General features: G+C 40.0%; 3 protein-coding genes across 3 annotated transcripts in view; 2 read left to right on the top strand and 1 right to left on the bottom strand.

Annotated features, from left to right (window-relative positions):
- The window catches only part of magi3a (membrane associated guanylate kinase, WW and PDZ domain containing 3a), a gene marked incomplete in the record, with an annotated part of 103951 nt that extends 99307 nt beyond the window's left edge, over positions 1–4644 (top strand). The window contains 2 exon segments of the mRNA XM_035656092.1: positions 59–197; positions 1492–4644. Coding sequence (XP_035511985.1) covers positions 59–197; positions 1492–2501 — 1149 coding nt within the window.
- Positions 4645–5768: 1124 nt separating this feature from the next.
- Positions 5769–14506, top strand: LOC118323996 (lysine-specific demethylase 9). Its single transcript, XM_035656094.1, has 7 exons — positions 5769–6386; positions 6930–7597; positions 10399–10536; positions 11126–11268; positions 11444–11611; positions 11715–11823; positions 11918–14506. The coding sequence occupies exons 1-7, from the start codon at positions 5801–5803 to the stop codon at positions 12452–12454; spliced, it is 2349 nt and encodes a 782-aa protein (XP_035511987.1). The 5' UTR covers positions 5769–5800; the 3' UTR covers positions 12455–14506.
- Positions 14507–14633: 127 nt separating this feature from the next.
- ptpn22 (protein tyrosine phosphatase non-receptor type 22) overlaps positions 14634–25816 on the bottom strand; it is a gene marked incomplete at its 5' end in the record, with an annotated part of 12510 nt that continues 1327 nt past the window's right edge. The window contains 25 exon segments of the mRNA XM_035656093.1: positions 14634–15333; positions 15420–15503; positions 15592–15622; positions 15705–15808; positions 16098–16160; positions 16900–16927; positions 17098–17231; positions 17321–17389; positions 17554–17649; positions 17873–17900; positions 18214–18350; positions 18479–18550; positions 18667–18744; positions 18832–18918; positions 19022–19586; positions 19944–20030; positions 20214–20291; positions 20394–20460; positions 23086–23228; positions 23555–23614; positions 23858–23929; positions 24102–24140; positions 24338–24433; positions 24565–24641; positions 25185–25293. Coding sequence (XP_035511986.1) covers positions 15272–15333; positions 15420–15503; positions 15592–15622; positions 15705–15808; positions 16098–16160; positions 16900–16927; positions 17098–17231; positions 17321–17389; positions 17554–17649; positions 17873–17900; positions 18214–18350; positions 18479–18550; positions 18667–18744; positions 18832–18918; positions 19022–19586; positions 19944–20030; positions 20214–20291; positions 20394–20460; positions 23086–23228; positions 23555–23614; positions 23858–23929; positions 24102–24140; positions 24338–24433; positions 24565–24641; positions 25185–25293 — 2466 coding nt within the window. The 3' untranslated portion in view covers positions 14634–15271.

Here is a 25816-nt window from a genome sequence, read left to right as displayed (position 1 = left end):
AATCCTGAAAGACCCCTGTGGTTGTGACATGTAAGAATGGACTATATCTGCGTCACAGGTTGGAGATCAGATTGTGGAGATAAACGGCGAGGCCACCCAGGGCATCACGCACACTCGGGCAATTGAGCTCATCCAAGCAGGAGGCAGTAAAGTTCATCTGCTGCTTCGACCTGGCCAGGGCTTGGTCCCTGATCACAGTGAGTGACTGCTGAGAGCTGCATGCATGTACACACATTGTTGCCACTGCATATAGATCTATGCAATAGCATATTAACCATACATATATAGAAGCTTTTGTATGGATATGCTTTATAGCAGGGTGCTGAGTTTCTTTATTCTCATGCATGTGTTGCGAGCTTCTCTCTTGACCTTTCTCTCCTCTCATTCTATCTCACTACTTCTATCTTGATCTACCTCTTGTGCTTTTTATCTGCTCTGGTTTTCTGCACCGGCACGGCTGTCTATTTCTACCTATTTATCTTTTCCTCCTATAGGTCTGAACTCTTCTTCCACCCTGTGCTTCTACATGAAACCAGAGCATCACTAAAGGCCTCACTGCTTTTCTTGGTCTGTCCCTAATTACCTTGGTAAACCTTGTACTCCTCCTTCTTTTGCCTTTGCCCTCTCCTTTCAAAGTTATTCATTTCCCAGATTTAAGTGTGGTTCTCTGTCCCTTCCTTCATCCCCATGATCAATCGGAAATAGATCAGTTATCTGTGACTCAGTAAACACTCAATGTATCATAAGCAGAGTTACTCTTCCCCTGGAGGGCTAAACCAAAGCAGTGAGTCCTAGAAGAACGAACAGACCTGCAGGAGTGCTGGGAGGCTTCAGAGCCCTGCAAGTTATTTTCTAAGGGTATTACAAAACCTGGGATGCCACTGAACACACACCTCATCCTGAGCCTGAATGAAGATGGAGACCTGGAGATAAGTCCTTAACTAGATATTGATCAGTGAGTGACAAGTGGTAAAAGGATCTGTGTGCTTTCACTGGCATCAACCTTTCAATCCAAAGACCACATTAGAATGAATTTCTATGAGTTGTTGCTCCTAGAAATCCAAAAGCTCATTTCAGCACCACTAAGTCCATCACTCTTCTTTTTCTCTCTCTGGTTTTCTGCTGCATATATCTGCTCTCAATCACAGCTATGCAATTCTTATCAGCTTGGGGGGAAATTGAAACGTCAGTGCTGGGTGAACGCCAGCACCTTTTCCATTGATGGCCATGTCGTCGGCTGATGCATATCACAGACAAGGCAAATATTTAGAGGGATATTATAACGGAAAACGAGCAAGGTGGAAAACATCTTTTTTTTCACAATATGAGGATATTCTGCTTCTGTTGCATGACATGTTTAATTATCCTTCATTTTTGCTGAATGTATCAAATATCCCATGTGAAGGATATTTTAGCTTATGCAATTCCCTAGAGTGCATAGATTGTTGCTCAGCTAGAACCTTTTCTTACTTTGCACTGCTTGTTTCTCAGGTTCGAAGGACAAAGTAACCATTCCAACCTCAAGCTTTCCCAGGCTTTCTGTATCTGACGGGCCGTCATCTCCAGCCTCTCCATCCTCTGTCTCCCTCTCTACCTCTGAACTGTCCCCATCTTCACCCAAAACAACTGCCCCCGATGAGTTCTCCGGGGGTGATCCCAGGGCATCTGGGTCCCCTGGCGCTGGGCAGGAGCATGGTAGGCAGGCTAACAGATCAAGAGGACAGCAGCTCTCTCACCAGAACCATAAGCGTACCACCAGCCCCAGCACCCAGACCAGAAAAACAAGCAGGAGCGACTCCAAGCCTGCTAGTCCCAAGAGAGCCACTGAAGGCTGGGCAGATCATGTAGAGCGCTCTCCGAGCCCCAGAAAAACAGAGCGAGGCCCCAGCGGATCACTGGAGGATATGAGCAAAGAGAGAAAAGCCCAAGGGCAGCGGGACCACCGCTCCTCTAGTCCCAGGAAGGGCTCCAAGAGGGAACATGACCCTGCTGTGCCTTTGAAGAACCTGGTGGAGCCCCAGAGTCCCAGGCGTCCAGCTGGCCAACAGCCCAGCGTTGCTTATGGAGAAGGGAAGGACAGGAGGTACAAGGAGGAGGATGCGGCCTACTGGCAGGAGAGGGGGCCTACAGAGAGTGGAGACAAAAGCTTGGGGACCAGTGAACGCCACAAGAAGAACAAAAGGGCCGAGCAGGAGGCAGCGGCACAAAAATCCCATTCCCAAATGCACAGGGAGAGGGCAGGGTCGGATGCCGATAGCGGCACCTTGAGCCGGAGGAGTGGAAGAGAGAAGGGGGATAAGGAATATCGGGAAAGCAAGTACCATGGGCCAACTGAAGAAGCAAATAGAAAGGACCCCAGAGGTTCGAGCAGTAGCATCCAGGACCCCAGCTGCAACGGGACCACTACCAGCAAGAAGGCTCCCATCACCCCTGGTCCATGGAAAGTTCCCAGTTCTGCCAAGATCCAGTCCCATGCGGACACAACATACGCGGATATCTGATCCTCCCAGGACTCTCTGGGATATTAAGAGAAAGCTGAGCCTCTGAAAGATGGACGTTCAAAATGGAAGGATTTTTTTTTTTTTTTGCAATCTCGGACAAAGCAGATCACTGTGTAACCAGCAACATAGCTTCTCATTGCTTAGGATTTTCTTTTAAATTTCACCCAGTTTGCCTCGGTCAGTTTGCATCAAGCTCCTGATGTCTGATCTGACATGCGTGCTTGTACCAACATGAGTATTTGTACTGTACGATGATGTTTGGACGTGTGTGTAACAGGTTGTTTCTGAGAGTGATTTTTGGATGTGACACTGAAGTCTATTTTGTGCCAATCAGGGACTCCGGTTATAAAGAAGCTGCTCTGTATTGCACTCACTGTGAGACTGTTTGTGGGTAATGAGATGAACCGCTCTCCCTGTTTATCCGTCTCAATGAAGGATTCTTCTTTTTTTTTTGTTGTCACTTTGAAGGTTTAAGACATATTCTTGCAATCACTCTGCTTTTATTTCCTGGCGAGACTGATTCACTGTTGCCGTCATAGATGGATGTACTAAAAAGTGAGGCTGGTGAGTTTCTCTTAAAATTGGCTGCAAAGGGTGACGTAGTGTCTACTAAGTCATTTATTGTCTGTATGTTTGAGTGTATTCGGACACATGAGACTCTCAAAACCTGTTTCCATTAGCCGAGAGGGTGGTCAGACAACCCTGGCGCTTTATATGCATCAATCAGCAGACCAGATACTTGTGGTTATAGTTCTAATGTTTGTTACATGTGTGTTAATAATAAAGCATAATGTAATTTATTGAAATTATATGTAAACAAAACTGTTAGTACACATCCATTCAGAGTCATTTCACTTTTAATGTGGACTTAATGATAGAAATAGAATGTGTCGACAAGCATCACCATCTATATATACTAACACTATACAAACGGCAATCTATACATTCTATTTCTAAGATTTCATGGTCTGTAAACGGTCACGTGAGCCTGATTCATAATGTTGTCTACTGTTAGCAGCTCTGTATTTAGGTCCTCTGGCTATGTGTGTATGTATACAAGCTAACTGGTAGGCCTACGTATTTTAGATATCGCTGTAGCATCAACTATACTTAATCCAAAATATTATTTAACAAAGCGATTACACATATATTGACACATAATTTAGATGAGTTGAATTAACAGAGCTTGATTGTAAGAAGTAAGACATCTGCCTTCAACTTATTAAAACTTAAAGAGGTATTTGTATTTTTATCATCACAAATGTAGGCACAAAAACATATTGTTTATCCTCACTCTAACCTCCAAATCTATCTTTGATCATTTTTTTTAATTTAGTGTGTGACCCTTAATGTGAGAAAAAATAGTATGTACATTTTTGCTTAGTTGTTAATCATTACCAGCATTGTGGCTGTCACATTGGTGTTAAAAATAAACTCCCTAAGAGTGCAGTTAATTTTCCACATAAGAGACAGTAATCGAAGTATGCTGCCCTTTGGTGGTTGCACACAGTGCATAATGTGAAAATGGCTTGACTGCTCCTTTGGGAGTCTCATTTGAACTTAATCTAACAGGGATTTAAATCCTAGATGAAAATATACATATATATTTTTTTAATTTATTGGGATCAGTTGTGCCCCGCTCTGAAGACAAAATTTAGTGTTGTTTCAGTGTTGCAGCTGTGGAGTACAGAGACATCTAGTGGTTCATTAACTGCTATTCACAATGTAGTCATTGCTTGAACCGTGCCCTCATCAGCCTGTTTAAGGATGTGAAGAAGTAACACATGCATCTATTGGTCTGTGAGACCACTTACTAATTTATTGTCCACTTTATTGTTGATATATGATGGGCTACTGTATTATTTACTGTTCATGCCATTACCATGTATGATACTGTGGCCTTGCATTGCTCCAACATATAAAAAAAAAGTCTTTTAGTTTTGACATCATGGTAGTTGTAAATGTTTATAAATTGTACAGCACCTGTATAAATATTTGCCTTCATGCAGAAAAAATCCTCTGTAAATCGTTTCATTATTTTTTTAAGGGAAGTGAGAGGAAATGATATAAAATGGGTGAAAAAGAAATAATCTGGTCATGGCATTCTGTTCATGCACTGATAAATAAAGGTTTACTGAATAAACATGACTGAGGTAGTTTCATTTTATTGCGGATTTAGGGAAGCTGGGGATATTGACAAAGTATATCCTACTGATCCTGTACTTATCAGTAGGATATACTGATACGGATACTGTACTAACAACATAGGCCTGTCACAAGATTCATGGGTTCCTTTCCGTCTCATACAGTTACTGTGGTGGGTGTGCCACTAAAGTCCTACCTGTCACTACAGATTCTCTTAAAGGGCTCTTACGTTCACGGTCATTCACGTTCTTAAATGATAACCAGGTCCCTGTATGTACACTGACAAAGGTTTTGCTTGCTGTCATTCATCTAGTTCATACTTGCCATTAAAGGATCCCTTCCTAATCCGCCTCCGATGTTAGTGACTGGGGAGAAAATCCACAGTCCTTGTTCTGTGCAAAAATATATTTCAAATTTAATGAGGCTTCAGCAGTCTGAATTTGTCAAATCAGGTTTTGTATTTCTGTGTTTGGCTGCGGTGGTGGAGGGTCACGTGAAGCGGCAATGCTGCACTAAAAAGACAAACTCTGGAAGATACTCACTTGATTTGTGTAACTCAGAGTGCCAAAACCTCATATTCACTTTTGATAAACTTTGGAATATATCTTTGCACATAACCGGGATAAAAGGAGTCCCACTTCACTTACATGGCACACCAGGAAGGACTGACCATGAAAAAATGTGACGCCATGCTTTAAATTGCCCTTGTTCTTGTCCTCCAGTACATCAGTAAGCTATAATATTTATATATTTAACAGTACTGTGTTGTGAAATGTGAGAACTTTGCCATTTTCTAAATCACTCCCTGTTTTTGAATGAACCACTTTGCACATAGATTAATGAAATGAATGAGACTAACAGCGCCACCCTGCGGGGAGAAGCGCTGCCTCTCGTGCCTCTAAATTCACCATGACGTCAGCTGAGCAGAAGTGAGTGCGTGCGAGGCAGCACGCATTCAGCCCGGTATGAACTCCAACTCCCTTGTAGCTCTGCGACATCAACAAACTACACTCCCCAGAGCTGCCTGCGTTACGCGTGCGCAACAGAGCCAAAACATTGACATAAACTACAAATTAACGGCAAGAGGACTACAATTTTTCGGAGACCTGCGCAGTAGGAATCCCGAGTCCTTTAAATGTACTGTACGTGCAAAGATGGCAGCTCAAGTCGACTTGCTCCGTGCGAAAGTAGAAGAAGAAAGGCTGAGGGACAGTCTTGAAAGATTCATTAAAGAGAGGAAAAGGAAGAAGAAAAGGGACTTGTCGCCGTCAGCTGACAAACGGGAGAGGGCTGAGAAAGAGGCGAAGAAAGTGAAGCTCCATCACCACCAACACGCTGAGCACCGGAGCCACCGGAGCCACCAGCCGCATCAGCTGCAGCCAAACCCCAAAGCCCACAACTTCAGCGCGGGTAAACATGTCCTGCACAGCCACAAACACAGCCACCACCACCACCATGACCACGGTCTCAGCAACGGCACGAAAAAGAACCTGGAGCCGACTCTGCCTCCTCCTCCTCCTCCTCCTCCTCCTCCTCCGCGGAAGGTACCAGAGCAGCTGCAGAAGAAGCGAGCGGTGCCCCCCGAGCCACCTGCGCTGTTCACTTTCACGCCTCTCAAAATGGTCAAGGCCAAGCCCCAGGATTTCAAAGAACAGCATCTGGATAAAGAGCTGAAACTGAAGCTCAAGAAGGAAAACACCGAGGCCAACGTGAAACACGCTGAACTGAAGAAAAAGAAGGGTGAGCTTTATTATTATTTATTCAAAGGGGGGGGGGGATTGGGTATTTCATGGGTTCCCAGAGTGGTGACCAGGGACCAGCATAAGTCTGTGACAAGCTGTTGCAACACGTGTACAGTTTTAACTCAGTAGGGTCTAGTGCTGTAACAGGGTCTACAATTATAATTGAGGTCATTGGAGATTTTAGTCTGTCTGTAACTTTTTACTTGCCCTCTTACAGAAGAGGCTGCTAATAGTGCCATTATAAAGAAATAAATAATATATCTCCTGAAAGTCTCATTCATTTCTGTTGTGCAGTCTAAAAAGTGTGACTCGTTTAATAGTGCATGACAATAGATGAGTTTGGTAGCTCCTGTACAGTAATGTTGTGAGACTGGGTAGCATGCCATTATGAATTAAACATACTAATTGAATGAATTATACATTGTTTAGAAAATAATCAGATGTAGTGTTGAACAGGGGCCATGGGACTAGATGCAGTTTCCCCACCTTTCTTCACATGTACCCTGCCCTCCTGACTTTTTCTCTATTTCTGTTCCTGTAGAGCCAAGGCCCCACAATGAGAATGTCAAGTCTCTAACACTGGAGGAATATCTCCTGAAGAAGAAAAAGAAGAAGAAGAAGCACCGCGAGGATGAGCACAGTGCCAAGAAGGTCCGATACATGCACAACAAAGCGGTTCAGACTGTATGTGCGGGGCTTGGAACCGACCTCACTCTGCCCGTTTGTCCTGATCCGTCTCTGCCGGGCGCCACGAAGCACGAAAGCAATCGCCAGGCTGTCAGAGACACTGTCGGCAACCACCAACCCTACCTCCATGCTGTCAAACTGGGACACGTCCCCTTCCTCTCCCACCAAGACCACTACATCCGCAGCTCCTGCCTCCAGACAGGCACCTGGTGTGGACGTTTCATGCATGAGGAGCGGCAAGCCAATGGCGGGGGATCAGTTCTGCATGCCTATGCTGATGAGCTAGCGAGTCTCAGCCCTGCTGAGATGGAGTGCTTTGCCCAGGAGTTTCTGGAGTTGGCCTTTGCTGAGAAGCCCAGAGGTGCAGCCTCCTATGCCTTGGCAGTGGTGCACAGCGCGGCCTCCTACCTGCCTGACTTCCTCGACTACTTCGCCTTCAACTTCCCCAACACACCAGTCAAAATGGAGATACTGGGCAAGAAAGACATTGAGACCACCACCATTGCCAACTTTCACTCTCAGGTATTTATCACATCCGAATTCATAGATCATAGGCACTGAGGAGAGCAGCGGTCATGTGGTTGGTTTGTTTAGATACAGTAAAAACAGCATCTACTCTTTCCGGGGTCCACATAATGTTTTAAGATAAGATAAGATGTTTATTTCTTAATAATTCTAAACCTTTAGCAGTAAACCATGACTATGTTTGGCTACCCCATTTCTTGAGTAAGTGGTTCACCTTAACGATTTATTTAAGCACGATTTACTACTTTCTGAGGTCAAAATCCTGGTAAGGAATTCAATGTCACCATTGCATGACCATTCACTGTTCTCTGTGATGAACCACTTCTACATGGGAGCAATACAAACCCTCAGACCTTGTAAAATAATGGTGTCTGTCTGAAAAGAGCAACAGGTTTCTGTAAAGTATCTCTGGAGATTTAGTTCTGATTATATTTCAAGATGGATGTTATTCATTGTAGCTACTACCCTTATTCTGTATGGGCACTGTCATGTGAGCTGGTATGCTTTGCGCTACCTGTCACCTGTTTAAATTGCTTTCTGTTGTATTTGTACATATTACTGACCAGTGATCTAATTGTGTTTAGACTAATGCTTAAACCAACTGTTTTATTAAATTACTAGGCATGAATTTCCTACAGTGTTCTGTAATTGTCATGCTTCTGCCCATTTTTGTCAAAATCATATCCACTCACCTGTCCCATGTTACTTCACTGTCAACTATAACACTCGATAACATTGTTGTCAGTCATTTGTTCAGTAACTGCTTGCCCCATAGTTAAGTGAAAAGAGGGCGTGATTCTTAACCTGTTTTGAACCAAACACCATATATTTAGCCTTTTTTGACCTTAAGAACTCATACACATTCTTTAACTAATTTCAATTCCTTATTCAAGACCTTTTCTAGTTTTCAGTTCCCAAATTTAGGTGCTGATGTATATATTGTGGAATCATCTGCATACGTTGCAATTCCATTGTTCAAAATTAATGGAAACTCATTTGTAAAAATGCGGAACAAAAAGCTCCCTTGAGGCACACCACTTTGTACTGCTTTTACCTCAGAATAACTACCATTAAAATATACTTTATATAAGATAACTTCTGATCCATGCAGCCCCCAAATGGTTAAAAGCCATAATAATCCAATTTCAGTGTAAGTTTTCACATAGAAAGAAATTTGCCTTGGAACATTGGTGCATAAGAATCTCAATCAAGCGTAGAAAAATATAAATAAAATAAAAAGATTAAAAAATAGAGACAATAAAAAGGAGCCACTATATACAAATATAATATTCTGTAACAACTTGATGATCAATTATATAATACAGTGTCAATGTCAATCAATGTCTTGATCAATCAGCCAAGTTACTCTTTCAAATCTGATTTAAAGTAGGGCTACAACTAATGATTATTTTCATTATCAATTAATCTGTCAGCTACATTATCATTTAGTTGATTATTTAGTCTATAAAATACCCATGTTGATTCATTCATTTCATTCATTCATGCTGATTTAGTAGAAATTATAGTGAGTAAAAAAACAGCAAATGTTCATATTTGAGAAGTTGGAACCAGAGATCTTTTGGTATTTTTCTTAAAAGAACATGATTAATGGAATAATCATTTCATTGCCATTTAATTGTCTAAATCAGAAAATGAGCAGTCCACTAAATGTCAACATTGTTTTCATATTGCAGGTAAAGTTAAAAGAGTGCATTGGCATAGAAAAGAATGCCCTCAGATAGAAATTATACTGTATTAAGGGTGCTCTCTAACGGTATTAAAAGCTGTGCAGTAGTTTCTCTGATAACATTGTAGCAAGGCACAGCAAATTGAAGGCCAACCCACAGCCCAGGTACACGTTTACCCAGTCTTTGACGCTGTCCAAAGTACACTGCTGTTTAGTCTAAAAACCTGTGGTGGTGCCAAGTGGTACCTGCGCTTAAAGAACGGAGTTGCTTTGGTTCTGTGATTATTAGAGATTATACTTTCACTGCCTGAGGAAGATGGCGGAGAGGAGAATGAATGAGCCCGGATTTGCATGTGTGATGTTAGATCTGCAGAGGACACAGAGAGCTCAGTGGCTTCTGTTTATGCAGGGAAAGTAAGACCTAGTTTGATCATTTCAACACTGAAGAGTCCAGAGAATAAATTGATGCTTTGAGAGCATAATGATTGGACTAAAATTCTTTGTTATATCTGCTGCACTTTTCTGGGTCAGCGCTGTAGGCTGCTGGATAGAAAACATGTTCTAATCACAGCAGTGTTCACATACCAGGAAAATAATGTTATGCAGATTCATGTAGCTTCAAAAATCTGCATTTAATATTATAAAACTCACCGGCTGTAGTCTGCAGCTTCTCTGCTAGAATCAAAGTGCAAATTCTACCTCTAATTTGAAGGATTATTTCAGACAAAAGTAATATTTTAATGCCTCTGTGGAGCAGTAATTTAGTTTTTTTGCTCAAAGTAGAACAGTGATGACCACTCAAGGAAGTGAGGACATTTTAGTATAGCATTAGCAATTATATCTTGTACTGTAGATACAGTATATCTACAACAGAGGCTAAATTGTCAAACTGACAAGAGCTGTGTATCTTTTGTACACTGCTTACTAAACCTGTGCAGGTTTTGAGTAAAAGTGACAAAACTAAAAATGCAAAACAGTCAGTATGGATACTTTTTTGTGTACACTAACTGTGAAAACTGTATAGTATGACAATTAGTATACAGTGTATACAGTTAGTGTGCAGTATCAAATGGGACACACTGAATGACAGAAGCTGTTTCTCCACTCCTAGGTGAGCCGGACTTACTGTTCGGGAACGTACCGGTCCGGACCCATGAGGCAGATCAGCCTGGTGGGAGCCGTGGATGAGGAAGTTGGAGACTATTTCCCAGAGTTCCTTGACATGCTGGAGGAGTCGCCCTTTCTCAAGGTCAGAGGAAGATTTATTTTGAAGGAAAAGTTGGTACTCTAGCTTACGTAAAAAAAAAAAAAAAAAGTTCTGTAACTTCAGGCCTGATAAAGTGTACTGACCCCTTGGCACAACAGTCACAGCCGAATGTTTTTGCTCTGACTGCCATCCATACCCTGTACACCCTCCTCTAGACCTCAGGCTAGAATCACTTAATGTGCTAAATTCAGCATGTTTCTGTCAGGAAGCTCATTAAGAAGTACAAGTACTACAGGCCATAATAACTCCGTTGCTAATGCATTGTTATTGCTGTAACATCTGTTCAGTCTGTTTGCATGTTTCATAAACAATATGTAAACACAAACTAAATAACATACAGTATTTTGTCATAATATGGTGGCTTGGAATCACATTTTTCATCATTTGCAGAAACATACTATTTCTGTGATTCTAGCATAAGCCCATGCCCACAGGTTTAGCCACATATAGTATACTATATTTTACTGGTGGGATCCCACTCTAAGCTTGTTTGTGGAATTTGGTTGAATTTCATAAAGCTAAAAATTACAGCTGTGTGTGTGTGTGTGTGTGTGTGTGTGTGTCACCATAGATGACCCTACCATGGGGAAGCCTCTCCAGTCTGAAGCTGGACTGTCGCTCTCAGAGTGACGATGGGCCCATCATGTGGGTGCGACCAGGAGAACAAATGGTACCCACTGCTGACATGCCCAAGTCGCCTTTCAAAAGACGCAGGTACAACCCCAGCTGCAGAGGAAATATAAGAACCCAGTTCCATATTCATAGATGATAGAATAATAATTGTAATGGGAAAACAGTTGAGTTTAGGCAGGACTGTGAGAATACAGACTGAAAACCTGTCATCCTGTGCTTCTCATATCCCCTTCCATCCTCACGTCTTTTTGTCTAGGTCCATGAATGAGATAAAAAATCTACACTACCTACCGAGGGCCAGTGAACCCAGAGAGGTCCTGTTTGAGGACCGGACTAAGGCCCATGCTGACCATGTAGGCCAGAGTTTTGACTGGCAGAGCACCGCTGCTGTCGGGGTACTAAAGGCAGTGCACTTCGGAGAGTGGTGAGTGTCTTCTCATATGCTTTAAATCTTCCTAATCACATAAGGATATGTGACGAGGAAGTAGTATTAACCTGTGTTTTATGGTTTTTATATTTTATTGCAGGAATAACCGACCTCGGATAACCAAAGATGTAGTGTGTTTCCAAGCTGGGGACTTCAATGAAGTTGTCCAAAGGCTGCAGTTGGATCTGTACGAGCCCCCAGTGTCTCAGGTGAGAACCAGAATTTTCATACATAATCCATTGGGACATGGGGAATATCACAGAAAAATTTTAAAACATGAACCACTGTGTATCCCACCTGCAGTGTGTCCAGTGGGTGGACGATGCCAAGCTCAACCAGCTGAGGAGGGAAGGCATCCGCTACGTCCGGGTCCAGCTCTGTGACGACGACATTTACTTCATCCCAAGGAACGTCATCCACCAGTTTAAGACGGTGTCTGCAGTCTGCAGTCTGGCCTGGCACATCCGCCTCAAACAGTACCATCCAGAGGAGAAGAACAAGGAGCAGGAGCAGCGGCCAAACGATCTCAGCCCCACCTCAGGCCGAGTCTCTTTTTCCTCCCCCGCCAGGCCTGACGCCACCGTAACCCCCTGTGCGCGACCACAGGGAGACAACACGCAAGGTGGGGTGGCAAAGACTGAAGAACCAGAGTTCCAGAGGCCGGCGACACCTCCCAAGGAGCCTCAGCCAGCCCCTCCACAGCCCACCAAATCTGCTCACTTACCCCCGACATACCAGAATCCCCACCTTTCCTTGGAACCAGTCCACTCTGGGTGTACACCTTCAAAAGAGCCCACTCTTCCAAAAGTTCTCGGCCACAATGCAGACTTCCCCAAATGACCTCCCGCCACCCCGCCACCCCCTCACAGTCTCTCTTTCTGCCCACTTTGGGAGGAGAAGGAATTGTCTAAAACTGACGTCTGTGTCAATCAGGAAACGTTTCAACTTAAATTATTCTTGGCTTTTTGTTGTCTTGGTTTAGTGTTGGTTAAAATGTTCAGCCAAAGTATACTGTTTAAAGGTTTTTTTGTGAGCATCGCAAGCCACCGTACTTTCTCCTACACACCTGGAATGAGAGGGTGAGGCAAAGGGATTGTAATCTGCAGCTACACCGCTGGATGCCACTAAATCATACACACTGGTTCTTTAATGTGACTATGTAACACATTTTTTTGTATTTGACAGCACCTGAACTGGAACTCTTTACTGTCTCATTCAAAAGGTGTGTACCATATACAGAAAGTAGTATTTTATAAGTTGCCACACTTACTGTAGGAGACAAAATCTTTAATTTATGCTCAAGGCTCAGCTGTTTATTTTTTGGCAGAATTATTTCATGGAAGATGGAAGTCGGTAGTTTTCACAAGTGCAGGTGGAATGATTGTGTACATACTTAATGTATGATTACTCTGGAAGCATGATACTGACATTATACTGTCGTATTCATTTCAGTGGCAGAGGCATATAGACTAACCTTACGCAGAAGATGCAGTTCATTTAGTTTCATAGACAGATTTTCTGTTGTCTGAAAAACTGGAACTTTTCCATTTTAGTCAAAATCCCGGCACATATTGGATTTCCTGGATTGGAGCCAGTAAGCCAGTAAACATAGGATAATCGCAAGGAGTAAATTGAAGTGTAAGGATGAGTAATTAAACTACAAACACGTAAAACCTTTTTTGTCAGCTTTTTAAGTTGCAATTTTTTATTTAAATGCCATTTTATACAGCACCCTTTTCTTACTGTTGATACTGTTTTTGATATTTTATTTATTTTCTTAAGATTGAGCTCAAAATATAAACACTCAAGTTTATAAGGTGTGATGAATATTTAAGATTATTATCTAATTATAGGGGCACCAATAAATGACGAAGGAATTTCGGCTATTGCGTTTAGCAATAATTGTCTGAATCTTTTTTTCAGGTGTGGAGTATGTCTTCAGAATTTGGTATGTAAATATTATGGTGTTGTATGTGAATGCTGTTTGTGCACTCAAGTCATTTTTCACTTCAAATTCATCTTCACCTTTAGTTTTAGCTGGTAATGTCACTGGGTTGTTAAAGGCACCATTGTAGAAGGTCACTGTGGTTTAGTGTAATGTGTGGATTTAAACTGCGAATGCCTCGAGTTTTTTCCAGCAAAGTCTGAAATAATGAAGCCTCCTACAAAATGATCCGAGGCTGAACTGTTCCGCAATGGAAGTGAATTTCACATTTCTTTCAAAAAAAAAAAAACAACAACTTCATATTGACCGTGGTTACCCAGAGTTTCTGATCAGAGATCTACAGTTCACCTGAACCTCACAGAGGCTTTCATTATGTGGTCTTCTACAAGCAGTTTTCTGTAAAGGAAGTGATGATGTGATACTGCCTTTGCTCTACCACTGACTACGTCTTAGTGCCTTGTACTGTATTCAATTAGCCTCATTTAAAACTGTGAGGTTTATTTGCTGATGAGTAGGATGGTGAAATGGGTATTGGCCAAGCAGCCATAGTGTATCTTGTTTCTTTTATTTAAAAAAAATGTTGCTCACATTCTTTTTGAATTCTACATCTGCATGTCACCTGGAAGCAAAATTACTACATCCTACTGTTATTGTAATTTCTGCCTTTTATACTAGATCCTATTCAAGAAGCAGGATGCTTATTTTTGTTTGTCAGAAATATGTCATAGGGTCTTGACTTAATAGCTCAAAGTAGAAATAAATTAACAGTTCCAATACTGTCACATCAGCCTTTTGTCATACTTGTTGTGATGCTCTGTGTTTAAGAACCAATGATTGCTGTTATTAATGTTTGTACTGAGATGATTTTAATACTTTTTGTCAGTTTCCTGAGTGATCAGTTAAACACAGTAAGGATCTGGTACTAATATGATTCAGTCTGTTAAGTAGGGGAAAAAATGCAATGAGAATGCATAGACTCCCTATATTTTTTAATAAATACATTTTTTGTGTAACCAGTGTAACACAGTTATATACACTTGTATCAGATGCATGTTCAGTATGCATCATGTTCTCTGTACCCAAAGACATTCTTTCCAAGAGGTTGATGGTTCTTCCTTTTTAAAAGATAATCCTTTTAAAAACTACAGATGTGTGAATTATGACTCAGAAACAAAACTAAGTATGGTTAACTGAATGATGTAAAGTCTATTGTCTTTATAACAGAAGAAATTACATGCTGATAAACTAAATGCAATGTTATACCCGTTTTCTTATTTCATATAAGAAGCACAAACTCGCAGATACTTGCATAACTAAATATATTCCTCATACGCCAACAGTTTAACAGCATTGCCTTGAGAATGAAAACAAGAAGTGTAAAACTTCTCACTGCAGACTGCTCGCTTCCTCAAACTAAATATTCTAGAGGCTGACTTTTTCTATTCAACATTCATTCAGTCATTGGTCCGAGTGGCTGTCTGTGGTGTTCGACAAGGCAGTAAAACATTTCCACCAAAGATGGTAACAAGGCACTTCCTGTACTCTGCTGAGGGTGCTACTGTGCTGTGCGAGACAAAGAGAAGCAGCCTTCAGTGCAGTATCTTCAAGGGATACTTGTGATAAACTTCCAACAGTCCCAGGTCTTTTAGCGATGCAACGTATCCTAATCATTAGAAGAACAGGTCCATTTTGTTTTTACATTCAGGGAGACCTCAAACCCAGGTCTGTGGATAACTCCTGGGGCCTTTTGGCTTTCCAAACCGGTTCCCAAATCCTGCGAGAGATGAAGATGGTGTCATAAAAACTGTATATAACATTGCAATGTATTTAAAAGTTGTATCAAAGTAGACGCAGGCCTACCAAATTTGAATAGTGAAGATGAGGCACCATGTAATGTAGGCGGTGTTCCAGGTTGAGTGGGAGGTGGTGGAGGAGCAGTTTTAGCTGAGAATATATTTTTTTTAAACATGTTAGTCCTTCTTTTCTCATAGACATTAGTGCATTTGCTGAAATGTAAATAACTATCACTTACGTTTTTGTTTGTGTCTAAAAAACTTAAGACTCTGCAATAAGGAAACAAAAACAGATTTAGTTGGCTGCACATCCTTTGAACTAATAACTAGTTGTGTGTAGCTCTTATCTTACCTTTGTTCTAGACATGCTCTTCTCGTTGCTTTTATCTGATACGTTTCCTGATGTCTCAGTGTTCAGAGAGAGCCTGTGGTTCACGTCATGCTGTCCCACTTGTGCTGATGAATGCAGGAACAAAACAAAAAAAATACAAAGTTTTTAAAATGTTCTTTTTCAAAATTCCCAGATGACGACCCTTTTCAAACTTTACTACATCAAGGCTTTGTAAGAACAAATAATTAACTATTGATTATTATTACTGGAATCACCACAGACATAGATGTGTGATGTTTGTGGTTGAATGTTTTTCATATGACACGGTCCTGCATGTGTGTCTAATAATAACAGTATGTGTGAAAGAGGCTACTGTGTAGTGTGCAGCCCCTTTTAATGTTTGAAGCTACTCACCACTTCCTCCTCCAGCCACGACGACAGGAGGTGTAGTGAGCTGCCGAACTGCAGTAAGGGGCTCTAAAGTAGAAATGCAAAGGTAAACTACCCCCAATATAGGAACAATGTTTTAAATTAATTATGAACAAACTTTTTTTTTTACTAATCAAGCATTCACATCTTGTTTTGGTAAAGGAGGCCTCCTAGTGGTGAAGATGTGTACTTCTAGATGCTCATTTTAACCTGCATGCTGTTGAGTATACCCAACAACCACAATGCAACTGTGCAGAATGTGATAGACTGGTGGATTACAGACAACAAAAAGATATTTGTTCACTGACCTAAAGCGCTACATTAAAGGACTGTCAACAAATTCAAGGAAAAGACAGAAACTAACAATTAATTATTCCTACAAAGTATTATTTGTATTATTGTATTATTAGCCTGATAGACATCCCTCTGTGCCATAGACCTCCTTTGTTCTCTAAAAGCTCACTGACATTTTCATTAATCAAGATAAACATTAACAATGTAGTTTAAGCTGAGTCAAACATTCACCCTCCTGCTGCTGTTAAGTCACTAGAGCACCAAATCTGTGACTGATAATAGAACCCAGCAAATGCACTGTTTAGTAACATTTGATAAAACAACAGTGCCGAGCTGATTTAGCCCTTTTTGAAAATGAAAGCAAATATTCATCATTCAATGTTTAGTAGGAAAGAACAGGCTTGGGCTCAGTGCCACAGAGAAGTCAGCAGGTTTAGAGATGTCAGGTTACGTAAAATGAAAGCAGAAGAGGAAAGAGTTTTCAGTAGCTTACCTTGTCTTGAACTTTTAGCTCGAACACTCTAGGGTGAATGATTGAAAGCAAAAATATTAATGCCTAACAAATGGAAACGTATGTTAATTACTTAATGGAAAAGCACTGAGGGGGGTATATGAATATGAGTCCGTGAGTGTTACTTTTTTTGCGTGCTCTCTGTAACCCCCAATTTCTTATTTATTTGATTTTCATTACCTTGCTCCTGTTCATAACAACATCAAGGAATTTCTTAGGCTGAGAGGTGCCATCCCACTCGGATGAGAAGCCTACCCTTGGTAAGGGCTGTGTTGTTTCTGAGGGCTGCAGGCAGAGGGCGGTTTGCTCATGAACTGTTGGAAAAGAAAACTTCACTTAGAGGACGAGTACTGTATGAGTTAAACTTTGTGTCTCTGTTGTAAGGAGGCCATGATAAACTCACTCTGTTCTGTGGGGAGGACGAAGGACTCGGGGGTTCTGTCAGGAAGGGGAGGAGTCAGCCTCTCCTCAGCTGCACAACCAAAGATAATCAACAGCAGTTAAATGTTACACATTTGTACACCTTCTCTTCAAATGACACATAGAGAAATGTTGGTGGATTTGCCTTTGGATAGTGAAGAATAATATCAAAGCAAAGATCAAAGTTAGATCATAATTCAAGTCTGGTCGGCTTACTTTGAGGAAGCAGAGGAGTCAGTGGGCTCAGAGGTGGACAGTAAGGGTGGAGGTTTGAAGTTGTATTTAAATCAAGATCAGGATGTGTTACTGGTGCTAGAAATGAAAATACAATACTATTGAAATGATCACAGATGTAGTTATTTCAGATAATGTGAGGGTTTTTTTGCAGGTGAAAAAAGGTACAGTGTAAATGTTACAACAGTTAATTTTAACTAATTGTCATATAATTGCATCCTATCATTTAACAGTCAGCTGGTTTAATTATCATCTGGGGCATATGCATTAGATCTGAACACTGTTACTATAAATAGCTTACCTGTGAAGGTCATTTTTGCTTTCATACTCTACAAGAAAGAGAGGTATATTGCTGTTACATAGCTGCTGTGATATTTGTAATGCTATCACTGTACAGTATGTTTATACAGAATGATTTCAGAAACCTTTTCAGGTTTAAATCTCCTATTAATTCAGCTCCCATTTTACAATTCATGGTTTGGGTGACACATTCACATTCACATTCTCAATTGACTACAGGTGTCTGTCAAACAGATGCTGGCTCATTCTGTCCATGAATGAATGTATGAAATTCATCATTCAGTTTATCTTTTAAACTTGCAGAAAGTAACTCAACAGCCATTTAAGAGACTAAATTCTTACCTTACTCCTCGACCAAGGTTTTGTCTCATTCTGAGATGCAGTGGCAGCTGGCTTTGAGTTACCGAACCATTCTGAAGACATTCCTACTCTGTTCAGGTTCACTGCTGGTGTGACCTCTAAATTCTGCTCCACGGCAGCTGAAAGGCAAGCAAGAATAATCAATTTCATACCTAATTTTAAAGTAAAACCTACTATTTACAATTATTATATATATATATTTATTTAATTGTATCAATTATTGGGATTTATGATATTCTAAAGTCACCTTCATCAATAGCCAGCTGAAATGATTCTGGGGTTCTCTCTGGAAGTGGGGGGACAGGTGAGGGGGGACTGCCTGGTAGTATATAAATAATTTCCATTAATTCAATTGTTAATTCAAAAATTGTGTTCGTGCTATAACAGGTTTTAAATATTTGTCTTCAATATAATTATTATTATATATTTGCTCACCTCCCAAGTCCCTGACAGCCTCAGCAGCAGCATTGTGTGGAATGATAACCATTAACCGTTCACAGGGATCTGAGTGCTCTGAATGACAAAATCACAACATGTTATATAACATCTATATCTATATAGTTTATATCCCACACTATCATCTACACTGAGAGCACTAACCTGCATTCTCAGCCAGTATATAGGATTCAGGGGTTCGTTGAGGTAAGGGAGGAGGTGCCTCTTCATTTGTATGAACTTCAATAGTACCTACAAAATGCACATCAGCTTAGAGAAATATCTACAAAATTTAATTCTACAACCCTGCTGTCTGTGTTAGAAGACTAACACATGCACAAATATAAATGTTTACCTGAGGCAGCAGAGTTAAGCTCCAAAGTCTCGCCATTCAGACACACTGAGGGGGTGCTGAAGATGGGGCTATCTGTCCATTGTTTGTCGTCTTTAGCCATTGAGTCCATTGGTGCCTCCTCTGAGGAAGGGGAGCTCATTGGAGTGTCAAAGTAGGGGTCTTCCACCATCAAACAGATGGCTGCTGCCACAGCTGGTGTGGGTGGAGGGTTCAGTAATGGTATGTCGTCACTCTCCTGTATGCTCCCCTCTACTGCAGGGGTTCTCTGGCTGGTATACACCAGTTTGGGTGAGTTCATGGGTCCCTCCTGCAGGTCTTGGGTGGTGGCCATAACCTCAGGAAAGGTCCGTGGTAGATCCCATTGTTGCTGGTCCCAGTGCGTGTCCTTGGCCCTTAAGGCAATGAGATTTTCTGGAGCTGAAGGCAAGGGAGCGTGGTACTGTCGTAAAACATCCCTTTCCTCATCGAGCAGCTGCTGGAGTTGTGGCAGCAAATCCAACTCCTCACTTAGGTCGCTGTGCTCGCTTTCAGTGTCAGGTGTGATAGCAGATGGGACCACTGTCACCTGGCCAGTTTAACAGATCAGTGTGAGTCACAACAGCTTTTGATAAATGAAGAACATTTTCATGTAAATGCCTTAATGCTTGGCAAATATGAAATATGTATGAAAACATTTAGTATCATGGTGTGAGAAATATTATGTATGCAATCACCCAGCCTTCAATTAGATTATTTTCCACTTAGATCATGTGACTGAATTCTGTATTCTAACCGAAACCGCAAGAAAGCCTGCCACAGCTGTTGTTTCTGCTTTGCTGGCTGTGGTGGTTGTGCTTGTCTGTTGGTGTTGGTGGAGCATGTATTTGTACATTTCCAGTATTTTTATGTACTCATTCACAGTAGAGTCATCCTGGTCACTCACCTTATTTCTGCAGGTCTGTGCATCCAAGGACTGGAGATAATTTTCAAAAAGTAACTTGATGGTTCTGTAGACCAGCTCATACTGTTCCTGAGGTTAAACAACAAAAACCTGCTCTGTTAGGCCCTGAGGGCATCAACACAAATCCTCAAAACATATTTTAAAGAGGGAAGCACCTGACATGAAGAATTGCCTGAAATGTGGCTCTGCTTGTTGGAAGATTTTTTACATGTGATGCTTTGTTAAGAGAAGAGGAAACCACAACTATCATACCTTGGTTTGAACAAGCGAGGGCCTCTGGGTTCTCATGTTTTGAACTAAGTCGTAGATGTTGAAATCTGGTGGGATCATCTAAAAAAAAGCACAATACAAATTTGATTTTTACGATTAAATTAATCAGACTTTAGAGAATAATAACAATGTGCAGAAAGTACTGTGGCAGGAATATCTCACATGGTTCTTGAGGAGGTTCCAGGTATAATCAATGACACACAGGGCTCCTGTTCTACCACAGCCGGCACTACAATCACAGCAGCAAAAAGTCAGGAAGTCATATTTCTCTAAGCTGACAAGCTCAGGGAGCTTAGGCACATTTCAATATGATTAGTCAAACAATTGTTAGTTATAAAGGGGCTGAAGAAGGCAGACAACAGATTTTCTAACTCTGTGACATGATTATCTTGATTTTCTGGTACCAATTTAACTGCATTGCCTAAAACACACCCATCTGATAAGCAGGTTTAAACAAACGCTAATAGTCATTTCCAGTTCCTAATTTAACCAGCTTTAAAATGCCTATGTCAGTGAAATTCAGAGATCTAAATAAATAAATAAATAAAAGATGTTTAAGGCTTTGACTCAAAACCTGAAAGTATACTGTTTGGGTTTCCATGAATTTGGTCATTAGTAATGCAATGTGATTATCCTCTATACAGTACCTGTATGAGTATAGTATAATGACATCAATAAACCACAAGGGAAGGATACATTATAAAGTTCTGTTTTAGGAAACAGGAAACAGACGTTGACTCAACTCCTGTTCTTGAGACTGCAAAGAAGTTTGTGAAATTATGCCCTTTTCCTGTGTGTGTTGAGGAAAAAAATCACATTTTGTGGTGGTTTCTGACTGTATTTTTTTCAAACAGCTGTTTAGTGGTGATATCACTCAGAGGTGGAGTGCCTGTCTGCTGTGTAGGTTGGATCTGCCACTGACTCAACATTCCATTTCTGACACGTCATATTCAAAAGACGTGGGCATTTTTCTATGGTATTTTAATAGTTATATAAATATATATGTGTGTGTATATACATATATAAATAAATTTTCAGGTAAACACATACAAAACCAAAAGAAAAATCTGTTGCAGCATTATATGTACTTCAATATATTTTCAAATAACATATATTTATGTAAAATAAAATAAAAAGTAACTGACTAATTTAAAGGTCAGTTTATGGGTCCATCCAACTTGATGTATATTTGTGCACACATAAAATATCCAGTGTCACTGTTTTCCACCGATTCACAGACATAAATATTTTTAAGGCACCCCACTCCAGCTGAGTTTCAGTAAAACAGTAGATGTGGGTTTTATGAGCCAAAATGTAAGCGCTGGAAAAACTGAGGGGAAATGCATACACAAACACTTTAAAACCTAGTGGGTCGTTGGCTACCCACCTACGCACACTTCCTGTCTTAAAGAAAAGGGAGGGGGGAACCTAACCTCTAAGGCCGAAAGCAAGGGACATATACATGTTGCCCACAGGCAATACGTTCCCATAGTAACTAAACAATCAAAACCAAAGGTTTCAATTCAAGTTATTAGACATCAGAACTGAATGTAGAAATGTAATGAATCATTACAGTTCATCTCCTGATACTGCAACAAAGCAAGCCCTGTCCATCCAGTAATTATAATAATCATTGTACACTTAATTTGTAATAGCACATTTCATACAGTACATAAGCTGCAGCTCAAAATGCTTCACACACATTTGCATGAAAATGTTTAAAACAAATAAATGAAAAGATGGTAAACAAATAATTTGGTACAAAACCTGAGTAGAAAATAAAATATTTCAATAAAATAAGTGTGGTAACAAAAAACTACCTTAAAGCAATATTCAAAAATATTAATTTTACTATGTTTTTTTCATGTGTAGGCGGTTACCTCCTAAGTCTGAAGGTACTAAACAATTCCGAGCCCTGTAAATTACTAATGTAATTTTTAAACATGTTTTAAAAGAGAGAGGGAGCCACTGAAACACTGCTAATGTGGTTGTGATGTGCTGCCGTTCATTAGTTTAGTTAAGATTCTGGCAGCTACATTTTGTACAAACTGAAGTCTATTCACTGATTACTTGGGTAGTCCAGTTAAAACAGCACTGCAATAAAGATAAGAGAAGACCAAAAGCATAAATCCATTTCTTTGCATCAGAAAGTCCAAGATATGGTCTGATTTGCTTTATTTCTAAAGGTAAAGAATTTGGTCTTAGTGACAAAGTGACATTTCTGTAAATGTAAGTCATAATCTATAATATATCATACCCACATTTGAAGTTATAATACTCTTCAAGCAAATCAAACTATTTAGACTGTTTGAGATTGTTAGGCGTGACAGATAGATACAGTGGTGTGCTGCATACATAGCTATGAAATTTTACACCCATTTGCAGAGGTGGCAAAAGCACACACATTTTTTACTTAAGTAGAAGTACATATAGGCTACTAGTAGATATTATAAAACTTTAAACACATTTATCAGCATTGACAAGAAACGCTCCTGCAGTTAAATGAGTGTGGAACCTGTCTAAAACCAAACTTGCAGAAAATGCAACTAAATGCCTTTGTCAGTACAGTATGATCAATTGTGTCAAACCGAGGAGGACTAGGAGATACACGTAACCTATATCAGCACTTTTTCTGAGGTCAATTAGGATTTTTACTAAGGCGCTTAATGTTCTATGACCACTGCCAGAATGATATTTTTCATGAATGTTATCACATTATTATTAATGTATATTATATATTAAATAGATTGAATTGTTTATATACTGCAAGCAGGCTAAAACAGGCCTAAAATTATTCATCATAGATCAAGATTATTTTTCTTAAGCAGAATTAAGTTCCATAAGGAATCCTGACCTGCAGTGGATGCAAATGGGGACATCATCATGGACTTGATAGGCGCGCATCTCATTTAACATTTCCAGAATGGGAGGGATGGAATCTGGTACACCGTGATCCGGCCAGTTGACATAGTGCAGCTGTTTCAAAGTTCGGCTACACTGGAAAAAATAAAAGCATAGTAGACAATTATAATGCAAGTCTCTTTCCAGAACACATTTAATTAGGTCATATATCAGATCAAGTCAAACATATTCATCTGGCTTTTTACTATGTCACTGTGATAGCTGAAGAGTTAAATAAATAAAATAATTTAAGTAGACTTTGTGTCTCAAAGATGTCAAATATGACCACATTAGTTTTGAGATTTCAACAACTGCTTCTAGTCTTTGTAGCAGCTAACAACATGCCATCTGATAATCTCTTGGTTGTCTCAGGAGAATTACCTCAACTGTTTTCTCACAGTCAGAGTATAAACACTACTTACATTGCGATAAGTCACCCGTAACGTCCTTGTCAGATAATCTCCTTTATTTTCCTCAGAATCCTGCAAAAAAAACGCCAGCAGTGCATCTTTAAGCTGAGTACTTATTTGTGCTGTTTAAAAAAAGGTAATAGAGATAATGTGAGTTACTTTTGTATTGCGTTAGCAATTGTATAACTCATGTAAGTGTTGCATGACACAGGTGTCCTGTGAAGATAGTGTGAAATTAAGTCAGCATATGTTATGGAACTGTTCTGGGAACCGGTCAAAGTAGGAAGTGTGACTTGTGAGAATAAAAATACTCACACAGTAAACTCTAAAAGGCTCACAAACAAATGGCTGCTCCTGCTTCGGTGGCCAGTAGCGCTCACACTTTTTCTACAAAAAAAATCAAAGAAAGCACAATTTTTTTCACATTTTACTTTTCACACAGTTCTAAACCATCTTACAAACACTGATGAAATACAAACTATACATTTATATGTATGCAGCACAGTTTGACTGTTGAGAAAAAAAAGTAGAATATGGAAATACAAAAAAAAGTAGTTACCTTTCCCATTTCAAACTCGCGACAGGCCATCACTACGATCTAAGGCCAAACATAACAATACAAATTACAATGTACCAAAATATAACATGACCATATCTTTACGTGGGGGTGGGGAGTTCAAAAAGGCCAGTCTATGTAGCCAATCATTTTTGATCACTAAAGCACATTAATAGTTTTTTAGAGAGCAACATTATGTCTTAAAACACCTTGTTGTGTCCACAGATGACAGGTCATACCTTTATGTCGTACTCCCAAAGCATCCTGAAGAAGTCCAGTACTGTGTGAGGCAGAGGACCCTGAGTAGCAATGTAGGCCCTGGAACCTGACACTCCCTGAAGATGAAACGTAGCTTATAGTCAGAGGACGTTGCACAAACCACATTAGTTACACAAATGGAAATATACTTCAGATGCAATTTATGTCAATAAAAAAGATTCTCTTCACAAGGGCACTCTTAATTTACCTTGATGAAACTGGCGTTGATGTAGTCTGTGTCATTTTTAGCTGTGGTGAGAGTGAGCTTTACCCTGCTGTGGTCAACTGAAAGGAAAGGAATATGTATTTATAAAGTTGAATGTTGCACAACTCAGGGGTCTTTGACTATGCTGTACATTTTCACACCCTAATGCATTAGTATTTATTAATACTAGACATGATCCGCACTGTCAAATGTTAAGAAATGTAAGAACATATAGTAATTTCCAAAATTAATCAAATTTCCTTAAATTAAAATTATCCATAAAACAGTTACACTATACTGCATTATCAACCTAGTATACTTTTTTTATTACCTCATAAATATAACATTGCATAATTTTCAGGTCATCTGCATCATAGTGTTTATGTATTTGCATCTAAATATCATGCAGTCCCATGTTACTGTATAGACTCAAGATTGTTTGATCCATCTACGATCATTTTCAGCATTAATGTGTCAGAGGTATGAGTATATAGAAGTCAAAGTTATGGCTTCGTATTATTATATATCTTATCTGACACAATCTTTATTTCTTATTCTAATCTTATGCAGGAATATAAATGACAAACCAAAATTTTCATGAGAATTCTGTGAGCAAAGCTTACAGGGAACAATGTCCTTGTATCGGTTCTTCTTGATGTTATCCTGTTTTTCTGCTGTCTTGGTGGGGTAGGTCTTGTCAGTGCGGTACTTAGTTGACTGGCTTTTCAACCTCTGAAAAACAAGAGAGAAAGAAATGTATTCCTACCACATACCTTTACAAAATATGTGTCAGAGAGGTTAAACTTCAAAACCTTATTTTATGGTGCTGCTGCTGTAATAGATTCCCTCACTCATTATAATTACAAACTGATGTGCACATGTGTATTTAATAAAACATTTTTATAGGGTGTACTGTAGTCTGATGTTTCTTGCTAATGCAGGGATATAGTCAAGTGTACAGTAAAAAAAACTAATTTTGAATTAGCAAAACCAAGTTTTATAATAATTCATTTTCAATGCAAGACAAGTAGTATGAAAATAATATGAGCCTCAACATATTTGGGAATTGTTTCTTTAGGTCAAATGCTTAACTGTATTTATCCCCACCTTACTACTGTGACACAAATCTATGATAGTTGGGGCACACTTGTATTACTAAAATATGTTTTCAGGGGCGCCCGGTTAGCTCAGTGGGTAGAGCTGGCGACCTGTGTACCGAGGCTGAGTCCTTGCTGCAGCGGCCCAGGGTTTGAAT

The sequence above is a fragment of the Morone saxatilis genome, unplaced genomic scaffold (assembly GCF_004916995.1).
Source record: "Morone saxatilis isolate NCDOM2014 unplaced genomic scaffold, NCSU_SB_2.0 Contig15, whole genome shotgun sequence".
NCBI classification, from domain to species: Eukaryota; Metazoa; Chordata; class Actinopteri; family Moronidae; genus Morone; species Morone saxatilis.
Note: the sequence above shows the minus strand (reverse complement) of the source record. Positions and strands in the feature narration are given on the sequence as shown.

Coding starts and splice junctions, on each gene's coding strand:
- LOC118323996 (XM_035656094.1), top strand. CDS start 5,801: ATGGCAGCTCAAGTCGACTTGCTCCGTGCGAAAGTAGAAGAAGAAAGG. Junction 7,598..10,398: donor TTGCCAACTTTCACTCTCAG/GTATTTATCACA, acceptor CTCCACTCCTAG/GTGAGCCGGACTTACTGTTC. Junction 11,824..11,917: donor ACGAGCCCCCAGTGTCTCAG/GTGAGAACCAGA, acceptor TCCCACCTGCAG/TGTGTCCAGTGGGTGGACGA.